This window comes from Lolium rigidum, chromosome 3 (genome assembly GCF_022539505.1).
Source record: "Lolium rigidum isolate FL_2022 chromosome 3, APGP_CSIRO_Lrig_0.1, whole genome shotgun sequence".
Taxonomy (NCBI): domain Eukaryota; kingdom Viridiplantae; phylum Streptophyta; class Magnoliopsida; order Poales; family Poaceae; genus Lolium; species Lolium rigidum.
The window spans coordinates 230,883,778-230,897,350 of record NC_061510.1 but is presented as its reverse complement, the minus strand read 5'-3'; the positions used below and the strand labels follow the sequence as shown (position 1 = coordinate 230,897,350).

General features: G+C 44.1%; 2 protein-coding genes across 2 annotated transcripts; both read right to left on the bottom strand.

Annotated features, from left to right (window-relative positions):
* Nucleotides 1–2,338: 2,338 nt before the first annotated feature.
* Nucleotides 2,339–3,082, bottom strand: LOC124699079 (zinc finger protein CONSTANS-LIKE 1-like). The gene is made up of 2 exons (XM_047231446.1): nt 2,729–3,082; nt 2,339–2,608 (listed from the first exon to the last, which is right to left on the bottom strand). The coding sequence occupies exons 1-2, from the start codon at nt 3,041–3,043 to the stop codon at nt 2,339–2,341; spliced, it is 585 nt and encodes a 194-aa protein (XP_047087402.1). The 5' UTR covers nt 3,044–3,082.
* An 828-nt stretch (nt 3,083–3,910) lies between these two features.
* On the bottom strand, nt 3,911–9,245 carry LOC124699078. Its single transcript, XM_047231445.1, has 6 exons — nt 8,763–9,245; nt 8,567–8,647; nt 8,179–8,336; nt 6,687–7,942; nt 6,230–6,312; nt 3,911–4,442 (listed from the first exon to the last, which is right to left on the bottom strand). Exons 1-6 carry the CDS (start codon nt 9,243–9,245, stop codon nt 4,419–4,421), a joined length of 2,085 nt encoding a protein of 694 aa, XP_047087401.1. The 3' UTR covers nt 3,911–4,418.
* Nucleotides 9,246–13,573: the final 4,328 nt, after the last annotated feature.

Sequence of the window (13,573 nt, the reverse complement as noted above, 5' to 3'; positions counted from 1 at the left end):
AGCGTCGTCATGCCACCGTTTGAAGCCGCCCCAACCTCTTCGTCGACCCTTGAACCTATGCCGCATCATGCTTGTCCTGTCCGCCTAAGTAATCGGCATGGGGAACCCAAGATATGCAGCACGGTCTTCGTCTTCGGCGCGTCTAGTCGGCCGCCGTGACAACTCGCCCGCTCCGGCATAACCTCGGGCTCCCCATCGATTATGCGACGTCCCTCTGGTCCTTTTCAATCCATCACCTAAGAGTCTTGTGACCCGAGTTGTTCCTTGACATCGACGTTGCTCCACCGAAGCTGCCATCTACGAAGGTGGCGATGTCGTGCTCCTCCCCCCTCACCGACCTCTCCTTTTGTGGATCAGTTGCTCTCCATGACTTGCTCGCGCCAACTTAGCAGCTACAACGTTCGAACCCTCACAATAAAAATCTAGAGGTATTTCATAAAAGGTAACGGTGTTGTGACAGAGTGACTAATGTGCACACGGATAGCAAGTTGATGACCTGAATTTAGCAAAATGCAACTTCCTGACTAAGTGCACCTTCTAGGCAACTTTCATAATATATAGACCGGACATTGTAAATAGTGCTTTTTTACGGTGATTGGCACGGAACCTAGGTTCCGTGTGGTTCCATATAATCTAATTTTTCCTGATTGTTGATTAAAACGGGGTGTAACTTGTATTATGCTTTGACCATAAAACCATAAATGTAGCGGTTGACAGTTCTCTCCTGATCAAAATAAATATTTTTCTCTTATCTTACACCAGAAATAAGAAAAAAATCCTCTGCGGCTCTGTCCACCTAACGAGGATGAGCGAGTGTAATTTTTCTCTCATCTTATACCAGACATGCAAACTATGTGCTTATTTCTCTGTTATATATTTGAGAATCGCTTCCTTTTACATTGTCAGCTATAGTAAGTAGGTGTATGAAGTAATGTTGTTATTTAATTACTCTGTTTGGAAATGCATTTATATAACGTTGCCACTAAATTAGTGAGTCCTTGAACCAACCAGTTTGTTCCACCCCATCTTTTTGAAGGAACGCCGAAATAGAAATTGGGTACCGAATCGATCTACCTAAATCAGTAGGTAACACTCCGAGCACAGAAATCCATGTCTTTTTTTTTCATGTGTTCTTTCAACTAGGTTGTGCATTTTAATTTTGTAAGCTCCATCCGTGGAGCAATGGAATAACTCTTTTGCTGAGATTGATAACGAGTGTGCATAGACAGGGAAGCATGCATGATAATGCTGCTGTATAGTCATCTTACTCAGCTGCATGTTATCAAGTTTGAATTAATTTCTTAATTAAGTTCCATATTCTCTATTTGGCTAAATTCTTACACTTTTACAGGACATGTACAAGCATGATCAGCCAGTGAAATCGTTGAAGTGGGTAAGATTTCAAGGCTTGCTGTCATTCCGTTCAATTTTTTATGCTTCCCACTCTGATACACTCTGTAGGATCTCATTGTGCATCCAAATTAATTCATGAGTTCATAGAATAAGTTCAGAATATTGACAATATTTTCTCTAAGACCAGTGACATTTAGAACTTTGTGTGGTCGTGGCGACTTCGTGTCCAAGCCTCTCCAGCGAAGAAAAGAATCCCTCCAAGGATTTGAACCTCGGGCATAACCTTATCGTTTGCGTGTGTGACCTCTTTTGGTTATTTCTACCTTCTCTGTTTATTATTGTTTCCATAACCCTAGGTTATTTATCTTGTTAATGTTGATCGCTGGTGTGTTACCTTGCCATAACATTGTATTGAATAATTTCATTTCATAGAACTTATATATCCACACTCCACTAAAATTATCGAATTTGTTGAAATTTCTAGTTATCTGTTCCGCCTCCTCTAGTCGACATGCATGCTTGATCCTTTGTTTTTCCTCTCTTCCTCTTCAGATCCTTTGAAATTTGACGAAGTGCAGGATCCGAAGGTTTAAGGAAACGAAGGGTGGAGCTAGTGAAACAAGTAGGAGCGAGGAGCAAGAAGCAATGGCTCAGAGGCTCGGTCGCTCGGACAGGACGAACCGGCCGCGCGCGCACTACCCCGATCGTGCCATCCGTCCGGCCGCCGACCACCCCATCCAACACCACCACGCGCACTCAGACACAGGAGACATGGAGCTTGAACATTGATCACGAGTGTTCAGACAGAGAAGGAATGCAGACACATGAATAAATAATAATGGCTGTTAAATACTTAGCTAGCTCGTTTACAGAGAGAAAAAGGTAAAACAAGTAATTAGTCAATCGAGAATCAACTCCAAATAGTAGGTCTAGGTCGATGCGAGGAGATAGTATCAATGGGCTAGGCAGGTACAGTACTAGCTAGCTAGTAGAGGTTGATGGAGGAGACGGCGAGGTAGGAGGCGATGAGCTCCTCGTCCTCAATGGCCAGCTCGCCCTGCATTGCCGGCCACCACTCCGGCGGCATGCCGCCGCTGCTGCTGCTTCCGTCGTTCAAGAAATTAGACACCTCTCCCATGGACGCCGCCGTCGTCGCGTCCTCCTGCTGATCCGTAGCCCCGTCGTCGTCGACGTTGCGGGCGAAGCGGCCCTTCACGCGCGGCCGGCTGTCCGCCAGCGTCTTCCGGCAAGCGTACTAAAACAAAACACAGAGTTGACATGAGTGATGGCGATGAACGTGCCAAGCATGGGCATGGCATGTAGCCATGTAGGGCACGAGCGAGACGACGAGATAGCAAGAAGAGAATGAACGCACTGTGATCTTCTTCTGGAAGTTGCGCTGGTTGCGCTTGGTGCGGTACTTTTCGATGCGCTCCCGCCGCTCCTCCGCGCTGTACCTCGCCGCCGGCGCCGGCGCATGCGCAGGAGCTTGTTGGAGGTCTCCCGCACTCATCACGCGCGGCATCATAGGCGGGGAGGGGTAGTAGTGCTGCTGCAGCTGCTCTTGTAACGACAGATCGCCGTAGCTGTTGGACGCCATGGAGGGGAGCAAGGGACCATTGCTGCTACCGCTGCCGTTGCTATAGCAAGGAGTACTGGAGGAAGAAGATGATGTGCTCCAGTGATACATTGTCAACTTGTTCTCTGTGGAGAGATCACTGTGCTGCCTGCGTTGCGTGTATGTGTGTTGTGAAACCGGCCTGGAGATCGACCATATATATTGGTTGCTCTGCACGTCTGGCCTCCTCAACGACTTAGGTCGCAGGTCAACTCTGATTTGAAATGACCTACTACTACTACTCGTGCGATGGCACCATTTCTGCATTCGTACAACCAAATCTAATTCCAGCGAGGATATACACATTCGTAGTTCCATCTTTCCTGGAGCATGCACTGCAGAATCAAATGTGGGGAGTACACTAGAGACATCTGAAACGCGTTTATCAAAAAACAAGCTGGCAAGCACACACGATCTCTCAATGCTACGCACAGAGTAGCTCAATGCAGGAGGCACCATCACCAATATATGTAACTTTCCTGACACTGGAGAATCTCAATAGATCATGGATTTACGAGGCACAAGCAGGAAAAACAAAAGCTGGAAATCACAACTAGATACAGCCATTGGGGGTTAAGGGCAACACTGCAGGCGATTCAAGGAGACACGAGCAAGTTGGGCCGATCTCCTACTTTCCCCACCCATATCCTTAAAACCACATGCCTTTCTCCAGCACCTTCACAGGCACTGTGCTCAACTTGCAGTTGACTAGCACAGCAACAAACATCCATCACCACTCTGCTTGCTCCATGAAGCAAAAAGTCACGATCCTATACAGCAACAAATATTCGGCTGGTTTTAAGGTTCCGACGTTCCTAGCCATTTTCTAATAGAAACAGTGAATAGCATGGGAAACAACGGAAAAAAAAAACTCATACCATTCGTTTATATCTAAAACTGCAAAAATAAATATGCACAGAAAGCTCACTGGGGTGACCATCAGTACCAAATGCAAGTGTTTTATTCCCAATGATTAAATGCAAATGTGAAAGATGGTCCTTGATTAGACTTTGTCCCTCCGCGTTACTATCATTACCTTCAGAAAAGTGAATCTCCCAAGATTTTGGTGGGGACAAATCATAGCCCCTTTGAACATTGCAGGCTACAAGATAGACCCCCACAAGAATCTGTGTTGTTTCGAGCATCTATTTGACAGAAGCTCGTTGCTATAGACCCAGGACGCTGTTTTCAGTTGGCTATTGGTTGGTAAGATCACCGGAAGCGTCCACGACCAATTACAGGACTCTATTCTCATATAATGATGAGCCTTCTGATGAATCCCTACAGTAGCCCACTCAGGAGCCTGACTACACGAAGCTCGCCAACCTTCAAGTGGCCTTAGCCAACCGACAAGATAAAGTCAAAGCGCACTAGGCTATCGCATTGCAAAAGGATCCATCTGCCTTTGGTACGCGGCAAATGCTTGAATTGTATACTCCAACAGTTGTTATGATTTCCTTTTAGATACAACCTGCAAAGATGTCAACACAAGAGCAACATTGCAACCAGATGAGTTAAATCATTGACATCTTAGTGCATCAAGAGAAAAATTGAGAGGATTCACAAAGAGGGGAAAAGGAGTCTATACTGAGGCAGTGGCTCTTTGTCAATGAATATAAGATAAGGAAAACAAGTGGAACTATTAGGATAAAGCGCAGTTCCCGTAAATTTTTCTTTCTTCTAGTAGGTCAACTATAAAAATAGTCCCAGCATTATAGCATGAGTGGTGATGCAATAGTTGTTCAGTTGATGTGTATAAAGAACATACAGAGATGAGCAACAGACTAGAAAGATATGTAACTATTCAAAGAGTTAGTATTTAAGAGCCAAAAGATTGCAAAAACCAGCCCAACTTCACTCTTATAGGACACATAACGTACACCAGCATTGATATGTGAAGGGACAACCAATGTGTCACTTCAAATGTCATAAGATTTGGTAAAAAAAAAAAAAGTTGATAAGACTTCTCTTTGTAGTGCCATGCATGATATGGGAAAAGATTTCTGTTCTGCCCCCACATCGTCCTTTGGGTGCATCTGTGGGGGTGAGGCCCTTTATTGCTGGCACGGTCTCTAAAAATCTTTTCAGGTCAAATCCTTTGAAATTACTATAGTGAATTCATGCATCTGTTTCTATCTGGTGTAGTTGATTTTCAAAGATAATGCTAATTAATTAGTCTTCCTGTCCTGAAGCTACATTGATCAAATACAAAGCAGAAGAGAAAATAAGACATCAACATCTGAGTGGCCATATTTCCAAAAGATGTTTCGAGAAAAGCATAACGGAATCATCTTAATATCTTATAACTGACTTCATACTTTGAGCAACATGGGAGTCTGTTTTTCAGCTTTTTAGGATGTTGTGTACTCAAAGGTTTAATTTGGCATGTAGCAAGCTGTGTGGACAAAACAAGATTTCTCCTCACAGTACATTTTGCAATATGCATTTAGTTTTAGTGCCAGTCATTTGATTCCAAGGCAACAACAAAAAAGAACCATGGCAAGCTATTCTTTTTCAGAGGCTGCCAACATCCATTTTTACTGATCCAGGCATTCCTAGTAAAGAGGATAGACTATAGAAAATAAGTTGAAGCTTCTTCAGGAAGCCATGTTCGCCAAATTGGCATATTGGCTACTGATGGTGATTTTGTAGGTAGTTTTATTTCCATCTGAAAGAAGAACCAGCACTAACAGAGTAACAATGTGGAACGAGCAAAGTTTGTGGGGTTTATTTATGCACACACACGTTTCTTCCCTGATTATAGACAACCAAACGCATAGTACAGTTCTACTCCCTCAGTTCCAATGAATAAGGCCTATAATTTTTTGAAAAAGTCAAGCTAAGTAAAGTTTGACCGACTTAAAAAACTATCAAGAACCTCGATATTATATAGATATCATATGAAAATATATTCCATGATGTATCTAAAGGTGTTGATTTTGGATTGTACATGATAATATTTTTTCCTTAAAACTTGGTCAAACTTCATGTAGTTTGACTTTTTGAAAAAAATATAAGCCTTATTCATTGGAACAGAGATAGTATCTTGCAGCAATCCTTATATCAAGTATGACATCACTTCTGACATCACAAGAAGTGACGCCTATTATGTTCATAAAAGGTTGACAATGCTCCTGAACTCATTGCCTTACACATGATTGGCAATTTTTTGATTGATTGGCAATTAACATTAGTCAGCAGTATCCAGCACATTTAAAGCAAGAGATATGATAGAAAAGATTTGACAAGGCCTCTTACTTTGCATAATTTCTTCTTGAAAGGCACACGCTTCAGAAAGCCCAAGAAAGGAATATAAGAGGGACAGTTTTTTCTTCGCTTTTCTGCAAAACCGACGGGACTTTCAGACTTGTTTGGAAGGCAGCACAATATATCATTTTTTATTCTTCATGCTAAAAACCATTTAACAATATTTTTAAGAGGATTCCCTGCTTTAGAACATTATTTATCATGATCTGATTTCAAAAACATAAATAAAGGTACATCAAGTGCAATTCGCTTGCTCTCATAAATAACACAGTACTGTAAGAGTGAAGAGAATTGACTAAAAGAAGGCTGTTTAGCCAAAAAAAAAATATAGTATTTGCTTACGAGCTCAAGAGATTTATGAATGCATATAGGGGAGTTGCGATTAGTAAACCAAGACATGCCGCCAATTCAAACAAATAATAAATAAATGATGAATAGATCATATCACCTGATATAGCTGTAGATACCTCCACCTTACTAACTGCGCAAGGAAAATTTACTGGCGGCCCATGTATTTTAGCATCTATATTTAAACAAGCATTGGGTTTCTTTGCATTTTGTTCTTTCATATCACAATTTTCCCTAGTTCCATCGATAGATCCTTTATCACAAACAAAAGCAGCTGAACTAATCTCTTGACTGTTGACAGTATTCTCCACTGAAATCATTCCCCTTGCAATTATGTCAACAGGTTCTACCTTATAAATCGTAGCATGTTCGATGCTTTCATCCACATTTTGCTCTATTTTGCTCTCCATAACTTGCTGTATAGGCGGTACAATGTCTTTCCATATATCAGTACTCAATAGAACTGCAGGATTTAATGGAGTCTCATCATCTCCCCCACCTGGTGAGCACCCCACTGATTCTGCAGTACTTCTGTGATCTTTTGAGTGAACTGGAATGTCGTCAGGCTTGTCCAGACCCTTATTCTCAAGAGAAACATCAGAACAAGAAAGAATTTTGTGATCCAGAGGTGCCTGATCCTCCATCTCACCAGATGTGCAGCTAGTCCCATATGTTGCATCAGCCCTAGCATAATCTAGGATGTCACTAGCTTGGTCACGACCCTTGTCCTCAAGCATAGGGTCAGAAAGCGCCATACCCTGGGGAAGAGAAGAACATGCTAACTTAACATCGGAAGACAAAGGATCACTGTCACCTGCAATGTGGTTTAATGTGCATAATTCCGTAGCATCTAATTCCATTGCATCCAGAGTAAGTTCAGCATGCTCATCAATGCATTTCCTGTCGACAGAAGACACAACAAATGCCTGTGCATTGTGATCCATAACCATCTCATTATTTTCAGATTTATCCAAACTGGTATGACTAGCAGCAATGTCTGCTTCAATTCCATGAGCTTGTAAGGTCTCTTCTTGCGTTTCAACAGGCATTTCGCTATCACCGGTAGACTGCTCTAGTCGCTCAGTAAAGAGAGACACATCAGCATCATGAAGCTTTTTATGTAACACTTTGGTGGAACAATTTATGGGTGAACCCAGTAGTTCGTCTTTGCTGGGAGAATGTTCCAGATTTTTCTCCAAAGATTGCAGATCACCTTTAGAAGATATAGGATCCCAACCAATCCAGTCACTAAGCTTATACTTTGTTGAATCTAGTAACTCATTTGGTAACAATCTATCAATTTTAATTGTTTCTTTGTAGAAATATTTCTTCCTCATAGCCTTGGATAGTAGCGACCTGATAATGAAGAGATAGCATAATGTTGCATCATGATTCAATACAATCCTAAATAGAAAACTGTGCAAATTAAGATGAGAGGACAAACAGTTGCAGGTTGAACCACAGAGACTGAGTGGAAACTGGATAAATTAAGATGACTAAAACCACATGAGCAAACCCATACATGGTAGTATGGTACAGCCTTAAGAGGTCTGAAGGACCAAACCTGTCCGGGTAATGGATATACGACTCACCTGCAGTTTACTGACATAGCAGCTTTGGCTCGCTGTGTAGAAAGGCCAAGCAAGAATGCACATAAATTAATGACATCATAGGGCCCTCTGATTTCGTTAGCATTACGAGCAGCACTTGAAATGATGAGATTCTTTCCTTTAGTCCAATCCACCAGCAGCTACGAAGAGAAGAGGTGGACTGCATTAGTAGCAAAAGAAACAATTTGGAAGAGAGATATGAAACTCTAAGCTACTACTAGGATGCAGACGTCTCTATAAACCAGTGGTTCGAGCATAGTGAAGGTGAGATGAACTTGTTGTTGCACAAGTAAATCAAAACGATTATATAGATAAGATGATTTTTGTATCCAATGTGAATGAACAATGAAAGTAGAGCAAGGTTGGTAACCTTGGCTTCAGCTAGGACTTGCCTCCTTGAACTGATATCATCGATGAGGGGAGAGTAGGCAATCTCAAAATGTATCCCCCTCTGCGGTCAGATGGGAGACATTGTTAGTCGGGACTTGGGGAATGCACAGACATTGATTGAACATTGATTCAGCTGGAGTGGTAAGGGAGGTAGGGTTTAATTAGCGAATAGTTACCTGCAGTGCAAGCTTGATCATTGGGAGCTTGAGGCGGAAGGGCAGTTTGTGGGAGAAGTCGATGGAGATGACATCGAGCTCAGTGGCGGACTGGCAGAGGTGGTCGAGCGCGGCCTGGCTGAGAGGGCGCGCGGCGACGACGTCGTAGGTGCGGAGGAGGCGGGCTGCGGAGGGGGCGAGCGCGGACGCGGCGGCGGCGGGGGAGTCGAGGGAGAGGGTGATGCGCGTGTACTGGCGGAAGGGCTCGTCGGTAGGGGACCCATTGCGGGAGCGGTGGAGGGCGGCGGAAGAGGGGAGCGGGAGGGAAGAGATGACGGGGAAGGGGGCGGTGCGGCAGCGGTCGGCGTCGGCGAGCAGGCCGCGGTGCGGGTGGTCGAGCGCGACGGCTGCGTAGCCGAGCTCCAGGGCGCGCGCGGCGGCGAGAAGGCGGGAGTTGGCGTTGGAGGAAGGGAGGAGGCTGAGGTCGAAGAAGAGGAGCGCCATGGAGACGATTCGCGCCGCCAACCCCCGTCTGTGACGTCTGGAGGAAGAAGAGAGCAGAGGCCGACAGGTTGCACACAGGCCCGTGTTCAATTTTAATTCGCAAAGCCCATGGCGGTTTTATTTAACTTCAAGCCCATTCCATCATTATTTCAGCCCAGCTCTTCTCTATCTCTATCTCTACTATCTAAAAAGGAGGAACTTGTTCTGTTTCCTCCGGAACAAGGTTTCGTCCTACATATTTTCTATATGACCCTTTTGCCCTCCCACCGCACCAATTAATCACCATACCATCAGAGACCAGAATCATCGCATCATCAGAAAGGAAACTAAAAGAAATCAGAAAGCAATTACCGGACCATCAGAATTGAGTACCATAAAAAGGAAACTCCACCAATTACGGGATCCCACCAATTACACAAGGACGCGAGACGGTGCAGAGGGTCGCGGTAGCGGGCTAGGGGAGGCGTGGTGGCGCGCAGGGACGGCCAGAACATGGTGGGCGGCGGCGCGAGCGGCGATGGGAACCACGCGACGGTGGAGTCCCTGGCGCCTGCGGGACGTGCCACGTCAAGGAGCTCGTCGACCGCTGACGCGAGCGCCTCCGGTGGCCGGAACAAAAGGTGTGTGCCGAGCGATGGCGGCAGCTGGAGGCGACGACAGAAGGCAGCGGGCAGCCGGTAGCACCTAGAACCTCGACGACTAGACAAGCGGCGGTGACTTGCAGTGGCCTCACGCAAGGAATTTCGGAGACTACAAGCGAGCGCCGGTTCCTGCTGGCGGTCGTGGTGCGCCCCCGTTTGAGACCTTCCTTGCGCCTTTCTGGAGGAGGAGCAGGGGGAGCTCGAGGGGCAGCGCTGGAAAGGAGGTGGTGGATCAGCGAGGGAGGGGAGGCTTGGGGCGATGCTGGCCTAGAGGAGGAGCTGGTCTCACATCGGCCCTCCTCTGATATGTGGCAGGCCTCTCTCGGGGAGCGAGTACGGCGGCTCGTGGCCAGGCGGCTGGAGTCGGGTGCGATCTCGATGGCAGAGCCCTAGCGGCCAGAGGTGCTTGCCCACGGGCGCGTGATACGTCTCAAACGTATCTATAATTTCTTATGTTCCATGCTACTTTATTGATGATACTCACATGTTTTATACACATTATATGTCATTTATATGCATTTTCCGGAACTAACCTATTGACGAGATGCCGAAGTGCCAGTTCTTGTTTTCTGCTGTTTTTGGTTTCAGAAATCCTAGTAAGGAAATATTCTCGGAATTGGACGAAATCAACGCCCAGCATCTTATAATTCCACGAAGCTTCCAGAACACCGGAGAGGCACCAGAGGGGAACCCTGGGGGGCCCACATGTGGTGGCGGCACGGCCAAGGAGCCAGGCGCGCCCCCCTATTGTGTGGCGGCTCCGTAGCCCCTCCGACTCCGCCTCTTCGCCTATTTAAAGGTCCCTGACCTAAATCTTCGATACGGAAAAGCCACGGTACGAGAAACCTTCCAGAGCCGCCGCCATCGCGAAGCCAAGATCTGGGGGACAGGAGTCTCCGTTCGGCACGCCGCCGGAACGGGGAAGTGCCTCCGGAAGGCATCTCCATCGACACCACCGCCATCTTCATCACCGCCGTCGTCTCCCATGAGGAGGAAGTAGTTCTCCATCGAGGCTAAGGGCTGTACCGGTAGCTATGTGGTTCATCTCTCTCTCCTATGTACTTCAATACAATGATCTCATGAGCTGCTTTACATGATTGAGATCCATATGATGAGTTTGTAATCTAAATGTCGTTATGCTATTCAAGTGGATTTTACTTATGTGATCTCCGGAGACTCCTTGTCCCACGTGTGTAAAGGTGACAGTGTGTGCACCGTGTGGGTCTCTTAGGCTATATTTCACATAATACTTATTCACTGAGTTATGATTTGAGTTGGATGTCTCTATGAAATTGTGTTGTGTTAGTACCTCCTATGAATGCTCACAGTGACAGCGTGGGGTGTTTATTAGTACTTGGGAATACATCTTTAAGGTTTGCCTACATGATGAATTAGTGTTCGTTATCTTGCCAGAGAGTAATTCAGGATAGCATAGTGAAGTGCTTATATTTATATTCAATTATGATTGCAATGTTGAGAGTGTCCACTAGTGAAAGTATGATCCCTAGGCCTTGTTTCCAAACATCGAATCTCCGTTTATTTACTGTTCTGTTGCATGTTTACTCGCTGCCATATTTTATTCAGATTGCTATTACCACTCATATACATTCATACTATTTGTATTTCACTATCTCTTCGCCGAACTAGTGCACCTATACATCTGACAAGTGTATTAGGTGTGTTGAGGACACAAGAGACTTCTTGTATCGTGATTGCAGGGTTGCTTGAGAGGGATATCTTTTTCCTCTACCTCCCTGAGTTCGATAAACCTTGGGTGATTCACTTAAGGGAAACTTGCTGCTGTTCTACAAACCTCTGCTCTTGGAGGCCCAACACTGTCTACAGGAATAGAAGCGTGCGTAGACATCAAGCTATTTTCTGGCGCCGTTGCCGGGGAGGTAAGGTAAAAGGCACTCATACTCCGATCCCAGATAACTGAGTTATTTTCTGGTGTCGTTGTAAGTGCTCGAAGCTATTTCCTTTAGATCCTGCAATTGCATCTTTTTGTTTCTTGTTTACACTAGTAAGGCATAATGGAAAACAACAAAAATATGAGAGATGTTTATGAACTTTATCTTGAATTAGGACATGATGTGTTTGAAGAGAGAATTAAAAACCCATGGAACTTTATATGCATGCTAATGGGAATGTTATTACTATGAATGCTTTGAACACCATTGTTGCTAATGCTATGGAAAATTCTAAGCTTGGGGAAGCTGGTTTTGATGAGCATGATATTTTTAGTCCCCCAAGTTTTGAGGAGAAAATTTTCTTTGATGATACTTTGCCTCCTATTTATGATGATTATAATGATAGTGGTCTTTTGGTGCCACCTACTATGGAGGATAAAGCTTATTATGATTATACTATGCCTCCTATATTTGATGATGAGAATAATAATGATAGCTACTTTGTTGAATTTGCTCACACTACAACTAATAAAATTGATTATGCTTATGTGGAGAGTAATGATACTTTTATGCATGTGAATAAGAATGCTTTATGTGATACTTATATTGTTGAGTTTGTTCATGATGCCACTGGAAATTATTATGAGAGAGGAAAATATGGTTGTAGAAGTTTTCATGTTACTAAAACACCTCTCTGTATGCTGAAAATCTTGAAGTTGCGCTTGTCTAGTTTTTCTATGCTTGTTGCATTATGCCTACATGACTTGTTTATTTACAAGATTTCTTTCCATAGGAAGTGGGTTAGGCTTAAATTTGTTTTGAATTTGCTTCTTGATGCTCTCTTTTGCTTCAACTCTTATTTCTTGCGAGTGCATCATTAAAACTGCTGAGCCCATCTTAATGGCTATAAAGAAAGCACTTCTTGGGAGATAACCCATGTCTTTATTTTACTACGAGCAATTTTGTTTTATATTTGAGTCTTGGAAGTTGTTACTACTGTAGCAACCTCTCCTTATCTTTATTTTATTGCATTGTTGTGCCAAGTAAAGTCTTTGATAGTAAAGTCAATACTAGATTTGGATTATCGCGTAGAAACAGATTTCTTGCTGTCACGAATTTCAATATGCCTCTCTGTAGGTAACTCAGAAAAATCTGCCAATTTACGTGCATGATCCTCAGATATGTACGCAACTTTCATTCAATTTGGGAATTTTCATCTGAGCAAGTCTGGTGCCTCTAAAAATTCGTCTTTACTGGATCGTTCGTTTTGACAGATTCTGCCTTTTATTTCGCATTGCCTGTTTTGCTGTGTTGGATGGATTTCTTTGTTCCATTAACTTCCAGTAGCTTTGTACAATGTCTAGAAGTGTTAAGAATGATTGTGTCACCTCTGAATATGTGAATTTTTGATTATGCACTAACCCTCTAATGAGTTTGTTTTGAGTTTGGTGTGGAGGAAGTTTTCAAGGGTCAAGAGAGGAGGATGATATACTATGATCAAGAAGAGTGAAAAGTCTAAGCTTGGGGATGCCCCCGTGGTTCATCCCTGCATATTTCAAGAAGACTCAAGCATCTAAGCTTGGGGATGCCCAAGGCATCCCCTTCTTGATCGACAAATTATCAGGTCACCTCTAGTGAAACTATATTTTTATTCCGTCACATCTTATGTGCTTTACTTGGAGCGTCTGTGTGCTTTTATTTTTGTTTTTGTTTGAATAAAATCTGATCCCATCATGCTTGTGTGGGAGAGATACACGCTCCGCTTGTTCATTTGAAC